At 38.3% G+C, this 18,178-nt stretch overlaps 1 protein-coding gene across 2 annotated transcripts in view; it reads left to right on the top strand.

The window, feature by feature from the left end:
• KLHL1 (kelch like family member 1) overlaps nucleotides 1–17,544 on the top strand; it is a 416,713-nt gene extending 399,169 nt beyond the window's left edge. For both annotated transcript variants that reach the window (XM_024211986.2, XM_024211977.2), the window contains 3 exons: nucleotides 5,637–5,849; nucleotides 13,026–13,197; nucleotides 17,485–17,544. In XM_024211986.2, the coding sequence (XP_024067754.1) occupies nucleotides 5,637–5,849; nucleotides 13,026–13,197; nucleotides 17,485–17,544 (445 nt within the window). The remainder of the gene's footprint in view (nucleotides 1–5,636; nucleotides 5,850–13,025; nucleotides 13,198–17,484) is intronic.
• Nucleotides 17,545–18,178: the final 634 nt, after the last annotated feature.

Raw genomic sequence — 18,178 nt, 5'->3', positions numbered from 1 at the left:
CAGCTAAATACATATTTACTCTAGCAGAAAAGTATGCATATTAAGTGAAAAATCCTGCCTTTCTATTCAGTGTGAAGCATTACCAGCCAGCCAGGCACTGCGAGGCAAAATGGCTCAGGGCAGGTTGGCTCAACCAACTTCTCCTTTTACACAAGAACAATGTTTTCCATTGTTTAACAGCTGCCACATACTGGAGCCTGTGTGCTGGGGGACAAGGTGCATATACCTGACCCAAAGCTGGCTGCTCTTTGGTGGTGCAGCAGTCAGTTGCAGTGATCTTTTGCATGGTAGAAAGCAATTTCTCCCTGCTGCTATTTGGCAATTCAAGAGGCTTCCTGATCCTGCTTCTCCCATTATGCATCCATACAGCACAGGGCAGGATTTTTGTGCCCTACTTTGCCCTCAATATCTGGCATAACTAGGCAGGCAGATAGATGTGCTTGCATGAACTGTAACAGGTGGCACATAGGAGCTGAAAACCAGTGCATCCCATAATGAGAGAACAGAAACAAACGGGTCAGGCTGGAGGCATAGACATCTAGTTAAGGTGCAGTTGCATTTTGAGCATAATTAGATGTTTAATTGCACAGTTAAATTTAATAGATATGTTTGCTTTTTAAAGCAATTATTGATGAAAATAACTTTTAAAAATAATTTATCCTCTATTTCCTGCAAATCAGACTGCTGAGAGATTTGTACTATTTGATTCTGGCTATTTTCTTTCCTTTTTTAAAAATTGCCTTTGTATTGGATGCTTGCAGATAAAATACAGAGGAAGAGGCAAATACAGCAAAGCATGAATAACTGTCAAAAAGTATTTGTAAAATATAAACTCAACCAAAGGATAAAAATCAGCGTGAGCCAATACAGAACAGTTTAAAGCATAATTAACAGAGTGAGAATAAATAGACCTTATCAAGGATCCATTAACAAATTGTATTCAGAGGAAAATAAACTATTTTTACAATTAGAAGCCCTTAATCCATATTTCACAATCCAAGGCTATAGTAAATGGCTGCCTAATCTGTGTGTATGTGTGTGTTTGGACACATATACATACTGTGCATTTATGACTGGCTTAGGGTGACCAGACGGCAAATGTGAAAAATTGGGACGTGGGTGGGGGGTAATAGGAGCCTATATAAGAAAAAGACCCCAAAATTTGGACTATCCCCATAAAATCAGGACATTTGGTCACCCTAGACTGGCTGCAAGTATGGTATCATCTTGTGGTTAAGGCATCGGACTCAGACACAGGATATCAGATATTAATTTTGCTACTGACTTCCTATGTGACCAACTCACTTTGTGCCTCAGTTCTCCATCTGTAAAGTGGGGATAATAACACTTACTTTGTCTGTTTTATGTACTTAGATTGTAAAATATTTGGGGCAGAAACTGAATATTACTCTGTACTGTGTATAGCACAAAGGAACCTTAACCTTTGCTGGAGTATCTGGGTGCTTCTGAAATACAAACTACTGATAATGTGAAGATGACTGTATATATTTTCATTTTATAAAGCTGAGAAAATAATTCATGAATATTTTTTGAATTTTATACACTGTTTTTAATAAAATATTTGCAAATAGGATTTTTTCTTATTTTTCGGCCACTGTTACCACCATTATTTGGCCAGAGTACTACCCTTTATCCGGGTTTAGTATGCGTTCACCTACCCAGATTATGCAAAGGAGGAACAGAGCCAATACCTCAGTCCTCTCCTCAGTAATATCTAGCTCTATAACTACAATGACTGTGATTGTGCCCAGGGATGCTTTGATAGCATGGAGATGAGCACAATATAAATAACTAAATTTAGCGGATGCAAATACAGGAGTGATTTCTTTTGCTTTCTCTATGCCCTTCTCCATGTCAGGACAGAGTCATGCACAATCAAGCATTCATAGAACTGGTAGCTGAGCTGTTTAGACATAGCCAGAGTGGAGCATTGTAAGTAGAGCTTTAAAGCAACACTTTGATTTCACACTAATTTTTGACTCCCACCTTTGAAAATCTTGGTTCTGATATTTAAAGCTTAGTATCCCATTTGCCTGCATATCAGGTAGACATCTAAATACCTTAATTGCACTTGCATATGAAAACAGGGCTATAGTGGAAAGGGTTTTGTGACCTATTGTTGCTCACTATAATATAGTTTTGCTACAATGATGGAATTAGAGATTGGGAGTGAATGCATTAGTACAAATCTATATTATGCATTTCACTTTCAAAATGGAATTTCCCCCCATGCAAACTTTAGCAGAACTACTGTATAATGCATTGCACATACTAGCCGTGCAGGAAACATCAGTTCATAGTGACCCCAGCCTTCAGTTACCTTGAACAATAGAAATCAGATGAAAAGATAAGTGTTTTAAAACTGAGTTTGCAGGCATTCTTGTAAGAGAATTGCTTTATACTTTTGCTTTGTTGCTTTATTTGACATCCACTTCACATGACAGATCAATGTAGTCTGGTTCCCTTGCCTACTTTTGTTACCATACAAGGGTGTCTATGAGGCAATACCTCAAAGTTCCATGGACTCACTAAAGATTAGTGGTAGAATTGGGCTTCCTTGTTCAGGACAACAGCTTCAGTGCCAAAGAAACATGACAGTAAATGAACATTTAATGAGCTTGGAATTCGTGGAGTATTTAGAACAATAAAAGCTTCCAAATGAATAATTGTTTCACTGCAGGGAACTTTTGCATCCTAAATTGCTCAGTGCTTGGACTTTAAACTAGCCCGCATTTCTATTAGTTAATCTGTGGGGACTGTAGAACAGGCAGCAGACTGGGAAAGGATTCATATAAAAATTTATGCAGCATGGGTAACACTGGAAAAATGAAATCGGAATCATATCATCATAGGAACCATTATAAGGGATGGAAATTATTTTCATTTGCCTACAATAGTTACAAGCAGAACTGAAACGTAATTCAACAGCATTTTCATAATTGGAATTTGAAAATAGATTTTAGAGTTTTTCCAGGACTTCCACACATAAATCAGCCCTTGCTGATACATTCATCATATATGTCATTGAAGAAAATCAACAAACAGTACCTGCATGTATCATTCCCTGAAACTATCCCTTAGGCATATTACATAGACCAGAATCGCCACAAATTCAATCAGAAGCCTATGAAAACGAACTAGGACTTTACCGTACTTTTTAGATATCTACATTTAAGACATAATAAGCCAAATTATGCTCTTCACCGCAGATTTAAGCTCCACAGTGAGGATATCTAGTGAAAACTGCTGGTGGAATGAGGAAGTGCAAAAAGGAGTAAGAAATAAGGAAAAAGTCATAAAGGTGATGGAAAGTAACCCATCAGAAGAAGCAGTTGCTGCCTACAGAGCCTCCAAGGGAGCAGGAAATCAAGCTATCAGAATGGTGAGAAACCTAACTATAGGTGAGCTGTATAATGAGTTGAACAACTGTCATCATCTTGCCAGACAGAAAATATATGTAATCATGTGGACAAGAAGCAAAAGGAGGGAAGATGGAAGATGCCATTTCTAAGGGATGCAGGGGCAGACTGCTTGTAACAAGAAACATGGTACATAACAGGTGGCAAAAATACTGTGAGGGTCTACTTAGTGAGTAGAACCCTTTATATGCCAAGCTACCATTGTGTGAACTGATAATCAATGGCCTGTCAGAAGCAGATGTTAAGGCTGCATTTCAGAAAATGGCACCTGGAAAATCAGCAGGTCCAGATGAAGTCATGGCAGCTATGATCAAAGACTTGAGAGACATTGATGGACACAGTTTGGAAAGAGAAGAAAATTCCAGAAGAATGGAGAAAGTCTATACTGGTACCTATATACAAACAAAAGGTGGCATACAAGACTATTAAAAGTACCAAGTAATTAATGTTGTCCCACTGCATGAAACTGTTAGAGAGAATCATTCATAGTCACATTTGTTGAATAGTGGAGCCCGTTTTAAGAACGGAGTGGTTTGGTTTTAGAAAAGGAAAAGGGATGACAGATTATATGCCGATCAATAGACAGTTGGCGGAAAAGAAGCTGAAGGTAAACATCAAGCAGGGTGGGCTTTCCTCAATTTGGAGAAAACATTTGACAAAGTACCTCAGTGACTGCTGAGGCCTCCACTGCAATTCTGTGGGGTACTGGAGGACCTTGTCCAGATGGTGATGGTTTTGTAGGATGGTTCCATGACAAAGGTACAGATGCCCTTAGGTGCAATGAAGGGTTTTGAGGTGAAGGTTGGGCTACATCAAGGATCAGTGCTTATCCATTACTATTCATAATTGTGACGGACTTCATAAGTAAGCAATTCCAAATGGAAGATGGTACAGAGTTAAACTTTGTAGACAATGTTGTGCTAATGGCTGATAGTGAGGAGTACTTAGTCCAGACACCTGATGCCAACAAACTATGGTCTCAAAATGAGCAAAGAAAAGACAGAAGTCAGGTGGGGACTCCTATGGAATCAAGGCAGCTGAATATCAACAATTAGAGTCAGTTCCTAAATCAGGTTTCTGTGTTTAAGTTCCTAACGGGCTGGTTAGTGGCAAATGGACAAATCAACAGCAAACTTCAGGGAAGGCTGCTGACTGTGGGGAAGTCTGGTACAAGATAAGTGGAATGATTTATGATCAACAAATGCCAAAACTACTTATGGAACAACAACACAAAACTATGGTAAGACCAGCTCTTCTGTTAGGATCAGAGACATGAGAGGCACTTGAGAAGACCATTGCTGGGCCACGTGTGGAATGATCTCATCAGGAATGAGACCTAGGTCTGCTGCATCAGAGAGAAGCCGCAAGAGAGGAGGCTGAGATGGTATGGGCATATATGAACACCTGATGAAGGGAATCCTATTATGGAGCCATTTGAGACTAGAGTTCAAGGGCAGAGAACAGAAGGACAGCCAAGAAAATGGTGGATAGACTGTGTATGGGAAGATGGTGATATTGTTTCTGCTTTCTGACTGGATAATTTGCTTTTTCCTCTTCTAAATTGTACACAGCAGCTTGTACAAAAAATGTTCTATGATTTCAAAAATCCATTTTCCCTCCATTTATGTTCTAAAATTGCAATTCTAAAATTTGTACTGTAGTTTTCGTCCAGATTATTTCTTTCCTCATCCGCACCAATTTCCACCCATTGCTCTGTCTATCCAGGTTCTTATTTGACCCAGATTACTGAGCATGACTGACCACCTGCAATTTTCCTTGTTTTTTTCCCTTCCCTCTACAGATGGTAGGCAACTGTGCAGCAACCCTGCTTCTGTGGTTTGGAAATCGTGGGAGAAGCAATTTCTCCTGAGATTTCTGGCCCATGAGGCAGAAGAAAGTAGTATGCATTTTGAGCTGAGAATTAAACCACCTATTCCCAAATGACTAATCAGGAAATAACTTCCATTCCACTGAGGGTTGGCAGAACACACAGAAGAATGTGAATTTGGCAATAGTACTAACATCAATGTATTTTCCAGTGTGTTATACTTCTGTGAACTTGAAATTTGACAAAACATATTCCGTAGTCCCTTCATTTCAGACGACAGATGAGAAAAGCAAACAAAGCCTCTCTGTTTATAGTTTTGCTTATCAAAGTTCTTGTACTGAAATTTGCATGTTTTGGGTTTTTTTTAGGTTATATTCAGTGGGAGGTCGTGATGGAAGTTCTTGTTTGAGTTCAATGGAGTATTATGATCCTCACACAAATAAATGGAATATGTGTGCTCCAATGTGTAAGAGAAGAGGAGGCGTAGGTGTGGCCACATGTGATGGCTTTCTCTATGCAGTTGGAGGCCATGATGCTCCTGCTTCTAACCACTGTTCCCGACTTCTGGACTATGTAGAAAGGTATCCATTTAGTGTACAATTACATGTGCTGTTTTGGAATGCAAGACAGGTTACAATTGTCTGTATCCTAAAAATTGTAAGAGTTAAGGTTTTGTTGTTGTTTTTTACTAAATGACAAGTGAACTCAAAAATGTTATTAACCATATATAACTACTTTAATAAGATAAATATAATATAGTACCATAACAACTATCATACAAAAGTGGGCTTATAGAAAACAATACTTGTGTTGTTTTGTTTCATTAGTACAGGGGTTCTCAAACTGGGGGTCAGGACCCCTCAGGTGGTCATGAGGTTATTACAGGGGGGTTGTGAGCTGTCAGCCTCCACCCCAAACCCCTCTTTGCATCAAGTACAAAATTTTGAGAACCACTGCATTAGTAGCACATGAACACAGAAGCAGAACTAAGGTCTGTTCACATTTCCACTGGAAACTTCTGTATCTAAGGCAGAAATATTTTCTTATTGAAGAGACAAGAGCTCGGCATGAAAGCAAACCTGTAATACCAAATTAGATTTAGCTAGATTTAGCAATTTTTAAATTATAGTCAGGCAAGTAATAAAACAAAGCTCTTTAAGTAATGCTGATGCACACTGCACCATGGTGGGTCCTTCAGCAGGACTGTTATTGCCTGACACTGTATTTACAGTATATAGCCTGTACTTTGCATTTCACAAGCAAATATTCTGTGAATCAAGAGAGTTTAATAGGACACGAGGGCACTATTGGAGCTATTAAGATCTATCCTGCCTGTGATTTGCAGATACGCGTCTACATTTAATTGAGGTTTTATTACATTGTTTAAAAAAAACTAAGAAAATTAACATATCAAAGGTATGCAAAAGTTATAATGCTAAAAGGGAGGACTAAACAGGAAAGTGAGAACATACAGACTTAAAGCTGCCACTCCTTTCCAAGGAGAAAGTTAATCAAAATCTTTAGAAGTGGACATGGACATGAAACCCTAGATTTACCTGAGGCTCATGAATTAGAAAAACAGAGAGCAAAACTGATAGAACACCTTTTGCTTTTCTAACATTTGTATTAGCTGTCATATAGGAGCAGTGTTACTTTGGAATTTGAAAAAAAGAAGAGTGTGAATTTCATTTCTTTTTCAGCCACATATGGTTTCTGGTTACTCCCTTGTTTCTGGATTGAATTCTCCCCTCACTGAAATTAATGGGAATGTAAGCATGTAACTGAGGATTGAATTTGGCACTTTATATAAAAAGTTACTCTTATCTAATAACCAGGCATCATGAAAGAAGTTGAGGAAACAAATTGTAGTGCTTGCTTTTTTTGTGTTGAAATATCACACAACCTAATCTCTGTTAATTTTAATTCACTTTTCCTTTTTTTTTTTAAATATATGGGCACATATAATAGTATTTTATGTCATTTCACATACATGTACTGTTTATGTTAAATAAACCCATACCAAAAAAAGTTGTGGGTTAATTTAGTGCACATGAAAGTGAGGAATTTAGAGCACTGCTTTGAGCCAGGCATATTGTAAACTGGTATTCTAGAATCTTCTCCACATAAGTGTGACCTGCAACATCTCCATTCTTGTAGTCCTACACTTTTGCTGACTAAAAACTGATAATCATACACCAAACTTATTTGCATATGTAACCTGCACAAGACTTGATTCTAGGCTTTTTTAGACACAAAGGCACTGACACATAGAATCACAAAATCATAGAAATGTAGGACTGGAAGGAATCTTGATAGGTCATCTAGTCCGGTCCCCCACACTGAAGCAGCACTGAAGTATTATCTAGTTAGACAAACACATTCCTGACATGTGTTTGTCTAACTTTTTCTTAAAAACCTCCAATGATGGAGATTTTACAACCTCCCTATACAATTTGTTCCAGTGCTTAACTACCATTACAGTTAGGACATTTTTCCTAATGTATAGCCTAAATCTCCCTTGCTGCAATTTAAGACCATTACTCCTTGTCATGTCCTCAATGGATAAGGATGACAATTTATCACCCACTTCTTTATAACAACCTTTTATGTACTTGAAGATTGTTGTCATGTCTCCCAGAGCCTTTTCTTCTCCAGACTAAACAACCCATTTTTAAATCTTTCCTTAGGTCATGTTTTCTAGACCTCTAATAAATCTTGTTGCATTCATCTGTACTTTCTCCAATTTGTCCACATCTTCCCCGAAGTGTGGTGCTCAGAACTGGACACAGTACTCCAGTTGAGGCCTTATCAATGCTAAGTAAAATGGAAGAATTCCTTTTTATGTCTTGTTTATAGCACTCCTGCATCTCAGAATAATTTTCGCTTTTCCCCCATAGTATTACAGTGTTGATTCATATTTAATTTGTGATCCATTATAACTAGGGTTACCAGATAGCAACTGTGAAAAAACAGGATGGGGTTCGGGGGTAATAGGCGCCTATATAAGAAGAAGTTCCCAAAAACGGGATTGTCCCTTTAAAAACGGGACATCTGGTCACCCTAATTATAACCCCCAGATCCAAGTGTATTACGTTGCATTTGTCCTTTAATGAATTTCATCCTATTTAGTTCAGGGCATTTCTTCAGTTTGTCAAGATCATTTTGAATTCTAATTTGTCCTCCAAAGTGCTTGTATCCCCTCCCCTTGATCTCATCCACAAACTTCATAAGTGTATATTCCATTATCCAAATCAGTTATGAAGACATTGAATAGAACCAAACCCAGAATACATCCCTGAAGGATTTCACTCACTATGCCCTTCCAGCTTGACTGTGAACCACTGATAACTACTCTCTGAATACAGTTTCCATCCACTTTATATTATGCTCATTAGGCTATGTATCCTTTGTTTGCTTGTGAGAAGGTCATGTGAGACAGGATCAAGAGCCTTTCTAAAGTCAAAATATATTACATCTTCTTCTTCCTCCCATCACAAGGCATGTTACCCTGTCAAAGAAGGATATTAGGTTGCTTTGACATGATTTGTTCTTGACAAATCCATCTTAACTGTTACTTACCTTATTATCTTATAGGTCCTTACAAATTGATTGTTTGATTATTTGTTCCATTATTCTTTCTGGGTACTGAAGTTTAGGTGACTGGTCTGTAATTCTCTGGATTGTCCTTATACTCCTTTTTATAAATGGGTACTATATTTGCCCTTTTCCATTCCTTGGGTATCTTTTCCATTCTCCATATGTTCTCAAAGATCATCGCTAATGGCTCAGGGATCTCTTCAGCCAACTCTCCTGAACTCTCTTCAGCCAACTCTCTTTTCCCCTTAGATTTGCTTCCCATTTACCTAACAATTTTCTGAGTTTGCTAAAGTCTGCCTTCTTGAAATCCATTATCCTTATTTTGCTGTTTTCCCTCCTACCTTTTGTTAGAATCATGAACTCTATCATTTCATGATCACTTTCACCCAAGCGTCCTTCCATCTTCAAACCTTCAACCAGTTCCTCCCAAAACAGCCTCTCCTCTAGTCGCTTTCTCCACATTCTGTAATAAAAAGTTGTCTCCAATGCATTCCAAGAATTTGTTGAATAATCTGTACCTTGCTGTATTATTTCCCCAAGAGATGTCTGGGTAGTTGAAGTCTTCCGTTTCCACCAAGCCCTGTGCTTTGGACGATTTTGTTAGTTGTTTAAAAAAAGCCTGATCCACATCTTCTTCCCATCTATACCGTCATCCTCAGTTAATTGTATTTTCTAAGAAGGACGTAACTTAGATAGTTCCAGAACCCATATACTGTACCTAAAAGATGGCAGTTCGTGAAATATTTGTTAAATATTTTAACAGGGTTTTAGTTCCCTCTTAACTGCTTTGCAGTTCGTAATAATGTTCTCCTAATTGTGTGTTAAAAGAATTAATTGTCTTTACTTTCACCTTGATTAAATTGGTCTCTAAAGTGAAACATATAGTTGGGGATAACATCTATTCACTGACTTTATTAATCCTATTGACTTCACTGGAACTACTCAGATAAGTAAAGTGAGCAGGTTTTTGTACTGTCTAGCTGAGAATTAAAATATTACTATCATGCATTTTTCCTCCTTCATCTTTTTTAAAGGACTGAATGTTTTGACTAAAGACCAAGAATTCTATTACATCTCCCAGTATTATCCTAATTGTTGTAAATTATGGGGGGATGGGGATTATAATAATCTTTGAAGACCTGGAAGGGAAAATACACATATGGTAAAGCCCAAAAATGTTAATTCTGAATGGATTTTCTCAAAGACTGTATGACTTTTCCTCCGAAAGCACCATATGCCTCCAGCTAATGTTCATTTTACAACCAGCTTTAACAAGTGTGCATTGTGTCTTCACCTCCCAGAGGGCAATACACTTTAATAGACTCTATGATACAGTATTCTCTTTCTGATTGCAAGGGTCAAGGTGAGTAGCTGAAAAAAACAGGCAAGCTAAATATAAATAACATCACTGTTTTTTTATAAACAGGTAACCAGGGGCTAAATAGAATGCTTAGAACTCAATTCTGTCAACAAAACACAACTGAAAAAAAGAGCTCCCTTTTTTGTAGTAAGAAATGCTTACATTTTCTTACATTCTTCTGTGAAAAACAGCTGTACATTTCATCTTTGTAGTAACTTCATGTGCTCCAAGGTGAGAGGGGATACCATAAAAGTTCCTGAATATAGAAATAAATAAATTGTAAGATGTCAAGGTTAGGGCAAGGAGAGAGGCAACTGAGCTTTTGCTCATATTTTTAACAGCATTATATCCTGAACATTACCTATTTGGGAGTAAATGCTATTTTAAAAAATGGTCAAAATAACCCCCAAATAATATAATTTGTAACTGAAAAATACTGAGTATTTTTATTACACCTCTAATAAAATAATAATAATATGCAGTATTACTTCCAGCTGCAGAAGATTTGGGAAAGACATGCAAAGAAATATAGCTTTTGTTTTTCTCTAAAACAATCAAATTAATTGGGAAATGCCCTTACATACATACCAAAATCAGGATAGTTGAAATTGGAAGTCCGATTCACAGTTTCTACTGATCAGGATTTAACATCATTACATAGAAGCATCAAAGCTGATGACATCAGATTTCGATAAATCTCATAGAGTGATTTAAAAAAAAAAAGCAAGTGTGTGTTTTGACAGAGAAAATGGAGATTTGATTAAAGCAGGCGTGAGCAGGCTGTGCCAGAATGTCTGTCATAGCAAACTAAAGGCAAATGGAAGAAACATCTAGCCCAATGAAAGTAATGGCATAGATAATAAAAGTGGATAATTTTTTTCAGAAGTGCCCAAGGCCTAAATTCAAAAAAGTTTTTAGGCACTTAAGTCTGTGCTTAGGTGCCTGAGTCCCAGATTTAGGCACTACTGCAATTCACAAAACTCCCACTGAACTCTGTAGGTGTCTAAACTCATTCCGCACCTAAGATTTTTTTCAATAAAAAGTTCCCTAGGTGCGTGTGTGTCTGTCTCTGGGCATGTGCACAACTGCCCCACTTTAGGAGTCCAGACACTTATCTCCCATCTAAGCTTCACAATGATTCTCAAGCCAGGTAAAAATAGGCTGCCTAACTTGCATGTGGGACCCAATCCAGTAGGCATACTCAGAGGCTGCGTACTGGATTGGACCTCTCAGGTGAGTTCACACAAAACAGGGTGGTGGCAGCGGCTCTCTCTCTCATAACATCTAGCCCAGTAGTTAGGGAAGTCACCCGGCATGTGGGAGACCCAGTTCAAGTTCTCCTCTGCCTGATGAGATTAAGGGATTTGAACAGGGCTCTGCCACCTTTCAGGTGTGTGCTCTATCCATTGGGCTATGGGATATTTTATTATGAGGCCCCCTCCAACTTTTCTGTTGAAGCTGTTTTCCTTTGGATCAATAATTAAAGAGTCATTGGAGAAGGAGGACAGGATCCTGGGTATTCATTCTTATGGTTGGTTGCTCTCTGTCTTTCTCTCTGGCCAAAATGACTCTTTAAATATTTCTCCAGAATGCAATGTCTTCAACAGGAGAGATCGAGGGAGCCCCACATTACAATATTCCAAAGCCCAATTGTTAGAGCACTCACCTTAGAGTGGTAGATCCTTGTTTAAATCATTTCTCCTCAACAGTGTGTGTGTGGAGGGGTGTCTTCTGGATCCTTAATGACTACCCGAACCACGGTATAACACTGATAAAGTATGTGGTCCTCCTTCTCATCTTCCCAACCTCTGTCCCCTGACTTCTTGCAAAAATTGCCTTAGGTGCCTAACTCCAAAGAGGGTTCATGGTTGTGGATCACAAGTAGAGTCAGGCACCACCCTGCAGCCCAGGCTCAGGTGATTATCTCCATGAGAGGGGTAGGGCTTATGATACATGCCTCTCCCCTACGTTGCCAATTGGCTATATAGCTGACTCCCCACCTAGTGTGCTGGTTTTTGTGAATCCCACTCTAAGTTGCCTATCTCTCCCCATTCATTGTATAGGGGAGCATAGGCACCTAACTCAGGCTCTGTGAATCACTGTATTTCTGTGATTTTCTAGGCACTTAAAGGATAAAAGCATCACAACACCTAAGTATCTTTGTGAATATATGTCTAAGTGACTTATTATGAACCTAGCCCTTATTGACTTTTGGTTGGACTTAGGCTTCTAAATTCTTAAGTACTTTTGATCATCGTACCCAGTCATATTACACTGGGATAGAGACTACTTTTTTTTTTACATTAGATCAATCGTCTTTCTTTCTTTCTTTCTTTCTTTCTTTTTCAGAGTAGTGCTACTTAATATGAGTAACAGTGGCACAATACAGCATGAAACATCTCTTGACTTCTGAGACAGGTTTCAGTGAAGTTACTGTAGAGTTCAATCTAATTTTAGGAAAAGTAGTTTCCATTATACTATAGAAGAAGAGTTTAACTAGTTTGGTTTTTTTTACATAGGGCCAGATTCTGCCATTCTTAGTCATAGTCATGTTAAATAGCATCTTACTCTGTAAATAGTCCATTCATCTCCAAGGGACTAATCACAGAATAAATTGCCATTCAACATAAAAGTTTCAGAATCTAGCACATAATTCTTTTTTTTTCTGCTGTTGAAAAGATTGTTTATGATAAGATGCTTGTAAACAAGTCTTTTAAGAAGGACAGATTTTTTGTAAAGGTGGACATGAGCTAATACCTAGATTTTCATTAAGCTTGCATCTTCCTTTCTTCTTGTTCAGATATGATCCAAAAACTGATACTTGGACAATGGTGGCTCCATTGAGTATGCCTCGAGATGCAGTTGGTGTCTGTCTTCTTGGTGATAAATTATATGCAGTGGGTGGATATGATGGCCAGACATACCTGAACACTATGGAATCATATGACCCTCAAACTAATGAATGGACGCAGGTACTTATAAACTTGTTTTATTTATTTTTTCACAATGAATTAACATTAGTAAGTAGCTGACACTGCCATAGCTGTAAAATTATTCCTAATATTTCAACAACTATGATGATACGAGTTTCCCCAGAAGAAACAAAAGAAAAATGTGTCTCCTTCGAAACCAAGAAGAGACAGATAAACTCGTTGCTAAAAATATTATCTAGCTATGCTTTTAATAAAGTTTTTAATCTGTCTGATTTTCAATTGAAATGCTATTTTCATTCTGAATTTTCAGTATACTGGTTGAAACTGAATCTGTAGTTGTCAAAAGTGGCTCTGGTGTTTTGTTTGGTGACAAATTTGTCATGCAGATTTCTTGCTGGGAAAGCAGTTTGTTTCCTTTGTTTACCATGTAGAGTTTTCTATTCACTCTCTCCTTCCATTGCCTTCATTTAATGGACACTATGAAATATGCTGAATGCTGAAATATAAAAAATGCGACTTGAAATGTGGAATATACAGCTGTGGTATGATGGGTGGAACTAAGTTGATGGCAGAAGAAACATAGATTGGCGTGGTTTAGGAATGCCTGGAATATTTTGGAGACACATAGCAATGGCTTCCTAGTATATTTTGGAAAAGTTCTGTTTCTTACTACTCTGTCTCTTTGTGTCATCACTTATTGCTAATGAAAACACAAGTGTATGATTTATTGATTATGCATCCTGTGATATGACAGGCCCATGCAAAAACATTTTTTTCTAAAAGGCATAAAGGTATGCCAGTCCCCATAAAAAAGCATGAGCAACTGAGTTTTGTAGAATTCAGTAATAAGAAAGCTTTCTGATTTTTAGGTTTTTCTGGAGTAGCCATTATGATAGTGCTAGAACAATGAATGAACCACCTAATCTTCCACAGGCCATGCCGTTGCAGCCCCACCCTTCTACAGCAACTAATTCTGTTCATGGGTTGAAATAGCAAGCTATGCACATTATACTTGCATAGGAAGCAGGAATCAAGTTAGGAACACTGGAGCCACATGGTTTTGAAACTAGTAACCCTGACTTTTACACATCTGACTCCTGCCTGCTTTGGATCAGACTGGAGACTTTCTCCACAGTACCCAGAATATGGAAGGCTTAGCAACTGTTCTCATCCTCCACCTCATGCAACCTCACCAAATGAATCAGGTATTGCAGAAGTCTTGCTTCAACCCTCAGCACTGTGGGTTAATTTCACCCAGAGGACAATCAATTTATGTGAACGTTGATATAGTTATCTTGGGAATTCTTTTTCCTGGTTAAAAGTCCCCTTCACAAGTTGCTATGGAAAGCATGAGCAAAGTATCGCACAGTCTAGTAATCTGATAAATATGTGTGCCTGTGCATATATCAGTGCACAGACAACTGCTTTTATTAAAGTGAAATTTTCTTTAACTCTGGATTTTAAAAGATTATAAAACAAGTATTGAACTATATACTTCAGGATTTTGTTGTGCTTTAGTGTAATTAAAAATAAATCTTATTGTCAACAAGAAAAATAAAATACCAAATGCTTTTTATTCTCCCATTGATGGATACAAGATTAATGTGCGTACTTCCCACTAATCCTCTTGGGAATGTCAGGCATAAATCCATTAGGACTTAATTCTACCACCTTTCCTCATCCTGTGTAGTATCTTTCCATTGAATGGGATTACTTGCCAAGTATAATAGACATGAGGAAAAGCGGTAGAATCTGGTCTCTAATTAATAAGGTGAGAATAGACTTTACTATGTTCTTATAAAAAAGAACAGCCAATCAGCACTGTCTCTGAATTGCATATTGTTTTGATTTGTCATAACAACATGTCTTAAAGTCTGAAGGAAAAATCCTGCCTTCAGCCATTTTGCATGTAGCATGGCCATGAAGTAAACATTAGGTCACACTTCCTACTACAGCACAAATGCTGCAAAAGCAACCACAGAATGACTGACTCGCAGCTTTTCATATCCTGGATCCAGGCTGTAGGAAGGATTTCTGGAGCCACATGTTCTCTGTGTTATTCTGGAACCTTATTGTTCCACCAGCCCCACAAGAAGGGAGACTTTACTACAGGAAGTCAGTGCTATTCATTGGAATTCATCTTGCAGGAGAGGTGGAATTTTAAGGCTCCACAATTCTATTCTAAGTCCCCAGTACAAAGCATATTTCCTTAAGGAAGGATGAGATTTTGGCCTGTATCAGCACCTCAGCTTTTAACATTCTGGTCTTTTTTTGTGGTTTGCGTCTCATCCTTCAATTTCACCCTTAGTGGCCTTTGAAAACTTACAATAGTTCTGAACTCTACATTGGCATAGGTGGAATATATATAATGCACTATATATATAAGAATGCTCTTCATTGTTCGCTCAGGAGAAGTAGTGATAACACCAATGGTTCCCAAGATTAAAATTGTAATAGTTTGGTTATGTACAGTAGTAACATTATGGAAAATCATGTAAAAGGTAATTTCCCTTACCCATGCTACAGTGTAATCTTTTAGCTTTCTCAGTACCTTGTGGGTGCCAGGATGCTTATTAAAACGTATTTAAATAATGATTTTAGATTTTAAATATAATTTAAAAGTCTCATCAAGTACTTTCCACTCCTCACTTTTCAGTTCTGCCCTTCATCTGTAGTTCTTATCATTTGGCCTGTGTTATACAGGAGGTCAGACTAGATAATCACAATGGTCCCTTCTGGCCTTGGAATCTATTGTTTTGTTCCATCAGAGTGAACGTAGTGTCATATCTTTCCTGGTAATTATTGTCCCTTAAAATTCTGGTGTCAGAGACTGACCTAAAGTGCATGTTCAAAAAAGATGGTCTTTCTGTTGAGGTGCTGGACTAAGAGTCAAAGATCTGTCTTTAATTCTAGGCTGTGACATACTTCCTGTGTGACCCTGGGCAAATTACTTATTCTCACTGTACCTCAGTTCCTCATCTGTAAAATATTTCTTTTCTCCCACTGTTTGTCTATTTAGTCGTAAAGCTGCTTCTGCCATCTAACTTATATTGCATAGCACCATATTCCATCACGGAATAGTCATGATGTTGGGGTTTCTATGTTACATAAATTTAGCTGGCAGAACAACACCTCAAGTGGACTCTGAAGTGTTGCCTTAAAATACCACAACATTTAAATCATTGAGACAAAATAGTGTTATTACAAGAATTTGTGGCAAGCACATAGTGGCAGAAGCTATGAGTCATCACTGTGTCTGGCAGTTATTGCCATTAAAATGTAACTTTTGCAAATACCACAGCAGTAGCCCAATCACATTCTATCCTAAGTATAAATGGACGCTGGTATTGCAGATATCAGTTTGTGATAGCTGTGGGGAAATGTAAACATTGCTACACTGTGTTAAATGTTTTTCAAAAACAATAGAAAGCAAGTCAGTTCCATGGAAAATATTTCATGAAATATTTTATATACTATGCAAGAATAAGAGAAAAGCAGTTAATCAAAAGTAATCAGGAAGGGAGCTATCCCCTAAACCAGTGGTCGGCAATCTCTGGCACGCAGCTCGTCAGGGTAAGCACCCTGGCAGGCCTGGCAAGTTTGTTTATCTGCCATGTCGGCAGATTCGGCCGATCACGGCTCCCACTGGCCACGGTTTGCTGTCCCAGGCCAATGGGGGCGACGGGAAGCCGCGGCCAGCACATCCCTCGCCTGCGCCGCTTTCCGCCACCCCCATTGGCCTGGAGCAGTGAACCGCGGCCAGTGGGAGCCGCAATCGGCCGAACCTGCTGACGCAACAGGTAAACAAACTGGCCCGGCCCACCTGGGTGCTTACCCTGGTGAGCTGCATGCCAGAGGTTGCCGACCCCTGCCCTAAACCCAAAATGCTAGTTTTTTAAAATTAATGATTTGTACTATAGTAGGACCTATAGCTCCCAGCTGAGATTTGGGGCTCTGTACAGTGTACAGATAAGAAATAATCCCTACTCCAAAGAATTTACAACAAAACAGACAAAAAACTTGCCCCAAATCACATAGAGAATAAATGGCAAAGCCAAGAATCAAACCCAGACCTCTTGAGTCACAGTCTAGTGCCTAACTGTAAAACCATACTGCCTCCCTATCCTCCTTATACCTTTAACTGAGTACTGTATGATAAAAGCAAGTAGTTTGAAAATTACAGTACTACGATATCAGTGAGTTTTGTATACTTTTGGTAGTTCAGCTGCTGTTAATGTTGACAGTTCCTGAATAATATGTGCCACAATACTTCTGCCATTTCTTGTGTGATTTTCTGTTAATTTATATCTTTTTTTTTTTATGCAGATGGCTTCCCTAAATATTGGAAGAGCTGGTGCCTGCATCGTAGTCATCAAGCAACCGTGACTCTGTCAGCACTGCTTTGGATTTTACTGACTGTGAAATGTTTATTTTTCTATCAGACAACAAGAATGATAACTTTGTGAAAAAAGGGATTTTCATAGTGAATACTCTGTTGATCACAAAGTTGAGGAAATTTGAAAATGGGAAAGATTAAGGATTTATGCCCTGTCCAGTCATTAGAAACTGTTCAGTCAGTGAACAAGAAAAAATCAGTCTGTTGTAGGAGCAAATGTATAAACATACTGCAGTAAGTTCAGGTACTGTTCTTGAGAATATGTACTGCAGAGCTGCATAACTGGAAGCACCCAGGGCTAGCTCTTCATAAGGAGCAGAAGGGATATGAGAAGAGGTTTCATGAAACAAAGAGGTTTGACTGTGGAATCATCACAGCACATTCAGTTACTTTTTCAACTTTGGTTTTATTAAAAGGAAAAGTAGACATAATGTGATGTTCTTCGGTCAAAATCTTATCTTCAAAGGGGTCATGGCTTTCCCATTTAGACATGTGTTTAGGCAAGGAGAGGGAATCAGTTCTTATTAAAATAAAGAGGAAAGGTTGAAAGGTCTGAATATTTCAGCACTCTTACTCATTCAAAATGATTAAGCTGCTTCTCTAGAGTCTGAGGGGAAGTAAATG

This window comes from Terrapene carolina, unplaced genomic scaffold (genome assembly GCF_002925995.2).
Source record: "Terrapene carolina triunguis isolate 2854851 unplaced genomic scaffold, T_m_triunguis-2.0 Scaffold21, whole genome shotgun sequence".
NCBI classification, from domain to species: domain Eukaryota; kingdom Metazoa; phylum Chordata; order Testudines; family Emydidae; genus Terrapene; species Terrapene triunguis.
The sequence above is the reverse complement of the archived record's forward strand: the minus strand, read 5'-3'. Positions and strand labels throughout refer to the sequence as shown.